General features: G+C 36.3%; 1 protein-coding gene across 2 annotated transcripts in view; it reads right to left on the reverse strand.

The window, feature by feature from the left end:
• The window catches only part of mtus2b (microtubule associated tumor suppressor candidate 2b), a 37,450-nt gene that overhangs the window by 10,978 nt on the left and 14,258 nt on the right, over positions 1–12,214 (reverse strand). For both annotated transcript variants that reach the window (XM_043258409.1, XM_043258408.1), the window contains 3 exons: positions 8,390–8,533; positions 7,231–7,329; positions 1,475–1,674 (listed from right to left, as the gene is read on the reverse strand). In XM_043258409.1, the coding sequence (XP_043114344.1) occupies positions 1,475–1,674; positions 7,231–7,329; positions 8,390–8,533 (443 nt within the window). The remainder of the gene's footprint in view (positions 1–1,474; positions 1,675–7,230; positions 7,330–8,389; positions 8,534–12,214) is intronic.

Consider the following 12,214-nt stretch of genomic DNA (forward strand, 5'->3'; position numbering starts at 1 on the left):
CATACGCAAGCCACATGAGAAAAAGAGGGAAAGAAATGAGGAGAGAGAGAGAGGGAGTGGAGGAAAGCCAGACAGGCAGAGTCAGGAGAATGCAATAGAAAAAGACCAAAATCGCCAAACAACCAGCCTTACCTCATCCTGTGTTTAGCATCATAACCTGACTACTGCAACAATGAGTACCGTGACTCTGCGATTCTACACATGTTCAGACAACCCCCAAGCTTCTCGCCCTCTCTCTCTCACAAACACACACTCAAGGATGTTGGGAGGAGGAGGGGTGAGAGATAGAGGAACAGGAGGATGAGATCAATAAAGAATGAAATAACACATGTGCATTGTCTGATACTAAAGTCTGCAGGGAACAAACACATTATTATCTAATAAGATGAAAGAAACATTATAGATAAAATATGATAAAGAATTTGTTATACAGTTCAGTGCCAACACTATGATAATGTTGACATTTGCATTCTACACCATAAATTATGTTCTAAAAATGTCCTATGCAAAAAAGAAAAACAAATCAGTGATTTTAAGCTTTACAATCAATCAATCAATCAATCAATCAATCATTTCATTTATATAGCGCTTTTAACAACACTGGTTGCATCAAAGCACTGTAGAGTATAAAGTAGAAGAATACAATGATGAAACAGATCAAAAAACACCCCCTATGGCAACCGCGCAGCAACATGCAAATGAACATTCACAACACCTTAACAACGCCAGAGAAACCACCGAGAACAATCTAGTTGCTGCATAACAACAAGCTAACCACCACTTTAACACTTTAGCAACTATTAACACCCTAACAGCCTCACAGAACACCCAAGCAACTGTAGAGCAACATGTTTTGTTTTGTTTTTTTAAGTAGAGACAATGCACTGATAATTTCCCACTAGAACACACACCTAAATGTTGATTCAGTAACAAAACACCCTGCAAAATGAGAGAAAAATTATTGTCTGTTTAAATTAAAGAAAGTTTGACTCAACAATCATCCTTACACCTTACTAAAGAACCAGTGACCCATGGACATTGACATTTGGCCAGGATCAGGCTTCCTGCTTGGAAACGTCTATTGTGAAGTGCTAAATTTGATCTGTCTGTCTGTCTCTCTGTATTGGTTTTGATGCAGCCTAGAATTAAGCTGCTAGAATTACACTGCTCTTTCATTTGGGTCAGCTTGTGGTTCAGAAACCGGCCTTTGAAATTAGTAATATTAAAATTGTAGATGCATTGTTTAAGCTTAAATTACAATTTTTTTGTTTTGTCCCTAATGTGATATGAAACAGGGGCTGATTCTTTCGAACTGTAAGTTTCAAAATAATTATTCAGCAGTTTGTTATGCCTTTTCCAACTTTAGCTTTAAATTCAAGGTCATCCCTACTTAGGACTTAACCTGCAACCATTTTGGGTCTTAATTATTAAGTTATCAGCACTCCAGCATTTACAGCTTTTGACAGTGTGTTACCTTCTGGCAGAAGTGTTGCGTGGTTATGGTGAACACATCAAGGCATCGTGACGACTTCCTGAGCTCATCCTGCAGGGTGATCAGCTGCCGAGCCTGATCTTCACATCTCTCTTTCAGTCTCTGTATCATCAACCTTTCTCGCTCAGCATCCACACCCTCTGCACGCCCACCCAGACGGGCTACACATGACTTCTGACGGACTATGGGATGAACAAAAGAAATATAACTGCAATTTGTGTATTTTTTGGTTTTGTACATGTAGTTTACATCAGTTACTGTAAATAATACAATTAAGACAATAGGTTAATGTGAGCACAAAGAGGTCAAACATTCAGCAGTAACTGCTGACTTCCATAATGCTTTCTGATGAGTCAACTCAACACTAGAGAGGATGGCGTCAGGATAACATATTCCATAAATATATGTCCACAAAATACTTCTACATCGCAGACTTTTCTAATTTAAAAACATAGATTTTTAAAAATGATATGTTAATTTTAAAATGTACATACATATATACTATACTTTTTTTTCTCTTTTAAAGAAATTAATACTTGATCAAAAGTAGATGATCAAAAGTAACATAAATTATACTGTTATAAGAGATTTCAAATAAAAGCTGTTCTTTTGAATCTTCAATTCAATTACATTTCTATTTAAGTTCATCAAAGGATCCTCAAGAGGTTTCCACAAACATATTAAGCAGAGACATGAAACAGACTTCAACATTGATAATAATAAGAAACGCTATAGAATACGGTTCATTATTTAATATTTGTTAATTTAATGTTAATTTCAGCATTTAATAATGCACAGTGTTGGGGCGTAACTAGTTACATGTAACAAAATTTTTACAAAATAAATGTTACTTTAATTAGTTACAGTTACTGAGAAAAAATGTGTAATTAAATTACAATTTTAAAAATGTTAATGATTGCAACGGGGATTACATTTACATTTACATTTAGTCATTTTGCAGACGCTTTTATCCAAAGCGACTTACAACAGCGATTCATTTTTTTGAGAGACAAACAGACAGAGTAAGTGCTTGTAACACCCAGTCACAGGCAGTGTTCAAATTAGTACATGCCAGAAGGGAAGGAATAAACAAGAGGGAGGAGAAGTGAGAGTACATTTTTTTTTTTATGATGAGGTCAGGTATTGCTGAAAGATGTGAGTTTTCAGCTGTTTCTTAAAGATTGACAGAGATCCAGCATTCCGGATATGGAACAGAGAACGAGAAAGTTCTTTGAGATGGTACCACGAGGCGTCGCTCGCTAGCAGATCTCAGACTTCTAGAGGGCGTGTAGATTTGTAATAGTGAGTGGAAGTAGACTGGTGCCGAGTCTGTGGTTGTTCTATATGCAAGCATCAGTGCCTTGAACTTGATGTGAGCTGCAATCAGTAGCCAATGTAAGGAGATAAAGAGAGGTGTAACATGGGTTCTTTTGGGCTCATTGAATACCAGCCGTGCCACTGCATTCTGAATCATTTGTAGAGGTTTTATTGTGTTTGATGGAAGTCCAGCCAGAAGAGCATTGCAATAGTCCAGTCTAGAAATGACAAGGGCATTCAAGCTTTATTTTTTAAGATAAAATCAAAAGCACTGAACAGTATAAAATTAATAGTTTTTTTACCATGGCAATGTTAGATGCCAGTGTTTCTTGTCATAACTATGCGATTTGATTTCAAAACTGGTATCATAGCTATTGAACTATTTCCTGCTATTTCCTGAAATAAGAAGTGTTAAGCCTGATTTTGTGGTGGTTATGCTTTAAATTATTTTATTACATGGCTCTGATTCTGAGCCATGTAATAAAAAGCTTGATTCTGACTGGTCAAAAAAAAGCTATTAACACAGACTCATCCTGGTAACTAAAGTTAGTTCTATGCCTTTTCTAGGAACAGGTTTTGCTTCTTTTTTGGGGGAGGTTTTGAGTTTGGCTAGCTAATAAAATGTTAAATCTAAATACAATTATGTGTACAATTTCCTAATTCTATCATTCTAGAATCATGGATGTGCTCTCTCATTTCATACAAACACAGCTGCTGCCATTTTGTTTTGTACACTGTAACGGATCATAAAATAACTAACACAAACTTCAATATTTATGCAGTGAAAAGTTGTGTAATATAAGTGGTATGTCTCCACTCTTCACCATATGCCTTAAATTATCATCTAGTTTGGACTTGCCACTTGATAGCAACTGCTTTCTTCATGGAAGCTTTGTGTTCAAATATTTAAACTTATGTAATAAGTGTGAGAATTGTACATCAGGCTAGTTGTTATCGCAAAATAATGATGTGCATTATCTCTTACTTATCTTAATTAAAGTAATGAAGGATTTTGAAAGTCTGTCAGTACGTGTTAAATGCTACTGTAAGGTTAACCCAGCCTGATCTAAATGTTTCAAAATGATTAAGAGTTCAAAATATTAGAAATGTCTGATGTTTGACTGCATTACAGATTCATATCACTTCGCCAAATGTTTTCTATTATTTCCAAGGGCTTACAACAACAAAATAACCAAAACCCACAGTCACACCAGCCAAACAAATAAATATAGTAATCAATATAAAAACATTTACAGATTATTTCCATGTTTTTTCCACAAAATTACATTATTATACATGTATAATATGTAATGTCAATTTTATACATCCTTAAAGAAATCCTATGGCCAAATAGCACTCAGCACCCCATATGCATAACCATAGTCGTATAGTATATCATATATCATAGTATATCATATTTAATTTCCTTCAGAAAAAGTGAATCATCTGTGCCCTACAAAACTATCTTGTGTTCTTAGTGGCAATTCTTGAGCAGTGTTTAACTCTTTGCAGATGCGATGAGTCTTTGGAGTAGGTGATGGCTTGGGGTGATGTGTGTGGCCTTGACCACGACGACAGTATCCATCCATATTTTGTGGATGTCCATGTTGTCCACAGCAGCCTCAGACACATCTCTCCCAGCGGACAGGAGAGACGCAGCTCCCCATCTTACAGCGACCTATAGGATGTGGTCATATGTGGTAGATAAACCGTGGCTCGATTGGGACGCGGATGTGGCAAAGGCCCAGTACCAATCTAAGTTGGATGGTCGCTTCTTAACCAGTCGTGCATCATGGATGCTGCAGCCATGGACTTCGCCACTATTAAAGACATGGTGGGCTGTGGTTATGCAACTATGTTGCCGGTAAATCTTTCCTTATGGATACCCTGATCTCCAAGGATGGACTGTATGGTGGATAAGTTCAGGGCAGTAAAAGAGCAATCAGCTGCTTTTCAACAGATGATTCCGCACAGGCCCAGGGAAACAGAGAGACATCAGGCACCAGCGACATGCTTGCACATCTTCACACCGCCAATGAAGCACCCTGCAGGAAGAGACCCTCGTAAAGATTGGGGTCCAGAGAAAAAGACTAGACCTCAGCTTGACGGCAAAAATCTCTCGTCCTCAGCTTGACGGCAAAAATCTCTCGTCCTCAGCAGCAGTTCCATGATCCTTCTGCTGTTCATTGGGGACCGGGATCGGGACTAGACAGTGCTGTTGGACATCTAAAGCACATGCAACCCTCTCAGGTAACACAATAATCTTAGTACATGCATTTCCGGAAACCTCAGTGTTGCGACAAAAGGTGTCCACTCTGCTGAGAAAAGGGCTATAAAATAGGTACACCCCTCTCAGATGGAGTCAGGTTTTTACAGACCATATTTTGTGAGCAAGAATCTTCCTGAATCTTCCCTTCGAATTAGCAGTGACCCCAAACTTTTTTGAAGTGCATGGACGCAGTTCTGGCTCCATTGCTTTAGTGTGCTGAATTACCTGGACGATTGGCTGGTGTTAGCACAAGCACAGACTTAAGCATGCTCTTACTGAGATCACATACAACAGTTGGACTAAGACTAAGAACAAGTTTCTGTTCTGTTCTGCCTTCCCTCCAATTCAGCTAATTCAGCCGAGGTTTGTGGAACTGACCAATCCCAAGGTATGATCTGGCACCCATGGCCAGATTTATGGAAACTGTGGATGTGGCAACTGAAGTCAGTTAATGTGTCCCAGTATTTCAGCAGAAGTTGGACAAGGCTCATTTATGCCTTTAAATATAAAGGTTTACTACTTGGTGTACAAGACATGATATGGATCCAGTACATTGCCTTGTTGTTTTGGTACTGGAGTTCCTTCAAAACCGTTTTTCAGAGGGAGTCACATAGGCCACCCTAAAGTATATGTAGCAGCCATATCTGCTAACCATATATATATATATATATATATATATATATATATATATATATATATATATATATATATATATAACCATGTATATGTATATATAAAAATGGCATTTCAATAGGCCATCATCCTTAGGTTTCTCATTTTATGCAGTGTTGCAGCCATTCTGCCCTGCACAAGTTCCATCATGGGATCTGTCCATTGTATTACAAGGGTTATCTGTTTGAGCTTTTGGAAACGGTGTCTGAAAATATCTTAACTATAAAAACTGGTTTTGTTGTTAGATTTATCCTCCCTCAAGAGAGTTGGAGATTTATAAGCTCTCTCTATCTCACCTTTGTGCATGGATTTTGCACCAGGATTGATCAAATTTTTGTGTGACCAAGGCCTGACTATGTTCCTATAGTGACATCAAATCCTTCTCGCTTCCAGCAAGTGGTCTTGGAAGCTTTCTCCCCCATGGAGGAAGGGTTAGAAAGTCCAAGCCTTTGTCCTGTGAGGGAGCTGAAGGTCTATGTGGATCATACAGCCCAGTGGTGTGAATTCAACAAGCTGTTTTTTTTTGTTTTGAGAACAAAAATAAAGGTTATGGAGTCACAAAGCAACATGTGTCCCATTGGTTGGTGGAGTCTGTATCTTTAGCCTACGAGGCACGCAGTGCCTCTGCTTGAGCAGATGCTTTTCTCGGATCCCAGCAATCTCAGGTACGTCAGGTTTTAATGATATAGTGTCCCCATATGGTGATGTCATAGAAGCATTGACTTGACCAATGATGCTGTGGTAAGGACTCTTCCGTACGTTTGATAGCGTTTTCTTAGTTCATGAAAACTGAACAAAATGCGCAACACACAGGTATACTATGCATTTGGCCAGTAGGATTGGCGGGATAGTGCAGAGATTCAGACATTCGTCACACCAAGGAGTGTTCTTATAGGGAAATGTCACAACAGCATCTCGTTCTTTATTTAGGAAACCATAGTTAAATACGTAACTGAGATGTCTCACCGTTCTAGCCGAACACTTTTGAGAGATGCAGACTTGGAGGTAATTCAAATGTATTTCTCTGGTATCAACAATTCAAGCCTCCATTACTAGGTCTTAAAGTACGTTTTGGAATTAATAATGGAGGCCTTGGATGAGCTGTAGAATAAATAATCTGTTTACAATAGCGTTTTTATAAATATGTATATTTCTAATTTGTAAATGTTTACAAACTAACATTATATATTGGTATTTCAATTTATTGTGTATTTCAAGTGAATTATCGAGAAAAAAAAAAAATTGCAAAATATCAGATTCAATTAAATTATTATTCGTATTTTAGGACAAAGGTTGTCAATTTAGCTTCCATTAGTTGAGAAGAATTAGTGAGGAAATTACTCGCTGGTTCCTTAATGGAAGTCTTTAGACTTCACAGTGTTGCTATGACAACCACTAGTAGCTGGTTAATGAGGGATGGGAAATGACAGTGGGAGGAGTGGCAGCAGCTAAGCAGAATAAAAAGACATCACACACTTACCAGGGGACTGAGGCTTGGGAGAGACCACTGCAAACCTCTTTGGGGACGACACAATGGGTCGGGTGATTTCTACATCCCTTTGAAGCTCCTTTCTAGAGACTAAATGACAAATGGATATTTATGTGTGTCACTGTTATAAATGTGAACTATAGTTACATTTCCAGCAGTATGTACACATAATACATTTATGGAAAAATACTGAGTACCATAAAAATAAATGGTTATTCTAATAAAAAAATCACTGAAAATTCTGCAATCAAAGCCAGCTTTATATAAAAATGAAGTAAATGCCTAAAGTGTCCACTAGCTGGAGGCCTTGGACCACTGTTGTTCTGTTTCCTACACTGTGACTGCAGTGTCAAGTCAGCATGAAAATCTATGATGATATATCATATGAAAAAAAAGATCTCTTAAAGAATATTTTCAGTGTTTTTTTTAAATCAACACTGAGTAGTATGTGTTTATACTGAACTTTTTATTCATATAATGAAAAAATAATATTTATTGTGTTCAAATATTAGTTTCCACAAAAATATATTACACAACTGTCTTCAGAAATGTTTTTTATTTAACAGCAAATCAGCTTATTAATTAGTGTATTTATTATATGAGAGATCATATCACACTGAAGCCTAGATTAATTGTTCCTAGAATATTCTGCTTTGCCATTACAGGAATAGATTACATTTCAAAATATATTTAAATATAAAACAGTTATTTTAAATGATTGTTATTGTTACTAGATTTTTACTAGCTTTCCTTAGTCTGCAGATAATATTATTATTCTAATCTATACGGCAATTAACAGGCTACTTTAGTGAAAATAAATACATGTGTTTATTTAGTGCAACTGTGATAATATCTAATTATGTTTACAATTTTGATATTCCACAATAAACAGATATCTGTAATACATACAGACAATATTTTCTATGTTTCAACGAAAGTGCAGGCGATGCACATTTATTGTAACACATTTTTGTATGTTATTTTTATAAGCAGTATTTAATATTCAACATTCATATTCACTGGTATGAATGCTGTTGTCATGGTGACAGAATTCTGTGTCACTGACACACCTCTGCTAACAGGGTCATGTGACTTCACTGAGACACAGCAGTGGTCACACAATAAAAAAGCTCAAGGTGGTGTCACTTACCCACGGGTGAGGCACGGGGGTGGGTGCAGAGATCGGCGGGCTGGGGTCGGGGGCTGCTGCGGTTATGACTCCTGCCAGCGCTGCCCTCAGCAGGAGGCAGAGGAGAGCGCGTGAGAAGTGTTTCATCACTGCTGCTGTGTGGACCTGTGGAGAGCAAAATTAGAAGTCTTTGAAGAAAAATCCTTTCTGCTGCCTTATAGGCTGCCCTATAAATACAGTGCATTATACATTTAAACTTATTATGCAATTAAACATTTTTATGGTAGCATTATTGGTATTATTTTCTCCTTTTAATGCATGGGTCATCTATCAATAATTTCTTTTTGAACCTTGTAGAATAGAAAAGAGTACTGTACAAACTGTACAAACTTGTATATCATCATATGCTTAAACATTAAGATTTGTAGTCGTGAAAATGGTAGTCACACATGCTCATCGGGGTAATTTATTCAAGAACAAAGGTTGCTATCATTTACTCACCCTTGCATTGTTACCTAGCTGTATTACCATATAATGGTAATGGCTTTTAACCATATAATGAAGTCATATGAGTTTGGCACAACATGAAGTTGAGTACTATTGAATTTATTTATTTATTATTTATAGAAGTTCCTGAGCTGAATTATGTGCTGCAACCTAATGGTGGTGTACAGAGTTATATGCAATGTTCTGCTGACACTGCAGATGTGTTGTCTCCATCTTTCCATATAGTCTGTTGATCTCAGATTTATAATGGTTTTCTTGCCAGGTTTCCTGATTCAACAAGGGTCTTGAAAATGATGACGCATCCTACTTCTAGCTCACACATCAAAATACAGCCCAAAAAAAGTAATTGCAAAGAGGATGCAAGGTAAGATAAATGTGACACAAATTATGATAAATTGGATACTGACTGAGATCAGTAAAGTTAAGTGTAAAGCTGTCAAGGATTTAACTACACATAATACAGTTAAAACAGTTGTCAGTTGTTGCTGTTGTTGTGTGTGTGTACTACAGGTTAAGACTACAGCCGAATATGTTATTCGAAAAAGCACAGATAATGGCTTCAAAACAAATAACGAGTTATTTGGCTCCCTGTGTTTGCTTGGGTAACAAGTAAGCACAGGGACAGCATGATATTATATATTAATCTCTAAAATGACTAAACAATAATGAGTGTAAACCTTATGAATGAAATGAGCACAGCATAACGGCACCTATGCATCTCTAACAGATCAGAACCAAAGGTAATATTAGCTAAGGTATTGAATACACATTTTCTGCTATTTGTCTATTTAAATGTTTCAAACTTTGTACTATTTATAATATCATTATTTAAAAAAAAAAAAAAAAACAGTTTAAAGCGGATGTGATGCACTGGCCAAAGACTTCTGTATTAAAATTGTAAAAAAAAAAAAAAAAAAAACATGATCTTTCTGAGTATCTTACCAATCTGAGTAACTTGTAATAAATAGTTCTGTAGTAAAAATATCACATGATGTTAAAATGCAGATGAAAAAATGCTCCAAATGTTGTCAGAAGAATGACTTCAGAAGGTGGACTGATGCACTACAGCAGAACATGTGCATTATTTATGATGCAGCAATAAAGATTTTACTGTCTTATATGAAGGAACAACATGTTTCTTCATATAATAATCTTTAATAGTATTATAATATCTAATAATCTGGTGCTATGCTACCAAAAAAAGTGGCTGTGGCATTTCCTTTCAAAAACACAACAACAACAACAAACACCCATAATGCACTTCTAATTTTGGCAACACCCACTCTCTTTGAGGAAGAATACAAAGCATCTAAAATTTGTTGCTAGATTTTGGTGCAGGTAACATAGAGAAACAATACACAATGTTAATTTACTTATATTTTGGACAGGAATACAAATCTGGTAGAAAATAAGTTTACACTTAAACTAAAAATATAATTTTTATAGGTCTATAGTGACCTAAACATGACATTAAACAATATTCAATTAAAAATATTAAATTAAATTTAATTTAATATTGAATATTAAAAATCAACATTTTTAAATATATTTTAAAAGAAAATAAAAACAAAATTAAAATATTATTACTAAAAGCTTTAATAATCACTGACATTTACATGTGGCTGATTTAATTAAAGTCAGACAAATGGCCCAAGACTTAGTCAGATGGCCCTGTTTAAAAATGTATGTGATATTTTTAATAAATAAACATTTTTAATAATAAATCACAGACAACACTTACATGGCTGCAGGTCTTGCTTTTCAATATCCCTTTTTAAAACAAAAGTGAAAAGTGGTACAAAATACCCCAGTAATGAAAACATTTGTGCCGCCAATTTGTCTGTTAGTAGAGGAAACACATCCAGAATTCAGACTTGAGATGTCAATGAACATCATCTGAAGTCAATCTGATATCAAAACTCCACAAGGTTTTAGAACTCTTTAACTCCTTCCCTTTCCCAGAGAGGAAATAAGAGTGAAAGTGGTGACCCAGGCCTAGTGGTAGACACTCTAACTTGGGTAGGTTCGACAGCTGTCCTTTATGTTATATCTACCAAGCATGGCATCGAACAAAAATGCCACATGCATGTACAAGTCTCTGGATTTAAATAACAAGCCAGGAGTCTTTGGGTTTTTAAGAGTGGACATAAAATTGAGGCGTGAAGGCGCCACTGTTGACCCCTCAGCTGTCCGAGCTGAGAGACAAATGTGTCCCCACTATAGCATCAGACATGTCGGGACGTCTGCTGATGTCATAATGGGATGCTAAACAAGGGTGTGGTTTATTAACACACAGTACTTACAGTACAAGAAAAGCCAACTATAAAGAGAGAGAGAGGGACAGAGAGAGAGAGAGAGAGAGAGAGAGAGAGAGAGAGAGAGAGAGAGAGAGAGAGAGAGAGAGAGAGAGAGAGAGAGAGAGATTGTACTGTAAGAACACATACATTACACTCAGCAGTTTAGTGACACTGTTTGCTAGACTCAGCATTTATCTGCAGTCTTGTGGGAATGACTGCAGTGAAATAATCTATAAATGAATAAGAGGACACTTGAGCCTTGAATGTAAGGACAAGCCCTTCGAAGTGTCATGCCTCAAATTGCTGTTTAAATAGAAATATTAAGTAGGCTTATAATTCCTGGACAAACTTGTTTCAAATGCTTACAATTATAAGATGCTATTGGCACATAACAGGAGGAAATGCAGTAAAAATGTATCTGCTTGAGTTATAAAACAGGATTTTTATGATTTTGATAATAAGTTGAAATGATATGATAGCAAATATCAGTCTGCAATATCAGATCAGCATGACATATATAGGAAGAGAAAGACACCAGAGGTGTTGCATATTCACATTACAAACTTTTACTTTGGTATTGCATCACTCATAGCTCTAACGTTTAAAATAAAGTTTAGGAAGATGTATGTCACCAAAATCAGCTCTGATTAGCTTGTGAAGCCTTGTCTCTTGTCTAAAGGCTCAACGCAACTGCAGACTTTGATGAATACTGCTGGCAGGAGAGACGTCTTGTGTCCGCACCATTCTTATCAATGAGAATGTAATCCTGTATCTCCCTGTATATTTAATGATACAGTATTTAAGTTTCCTGAAAAATAATTATTTTGGAGATGTGAGGATTCCCCCTGACAACTACAATAAGGTTTGTTCTTTTAGGTTTGTACTTTGCAAGGTTTGTACTTTGCAAAACCTCAAGTATATGACATTATATATCGAAGCAAAAGATGGTTAAATTAACCATTCCATTCTTCAAACTTTTAGTTAGGATTCTAGCTAGCTAATAAGTTCAATGCAAGCTTCCTTAATTTAAAAAAAAATTGTG

The sequence above is a fragment of the Puntigrus tetrazona genome, chromosome 15, assembly GCF_018831695.1.
Source record: "Puntigrus tetrazona isolate hp1 chromosome 15, ASM1883169v1, whole genome shotgun sequence".
In the NCBI taxonomy this organism is placed as follows: Eukaryota; Metazoa; Chordata; class Actinopteri; order Cypriniformes; family Cyprinidae; genus Puntigrus; species Puntigrus tetrazona.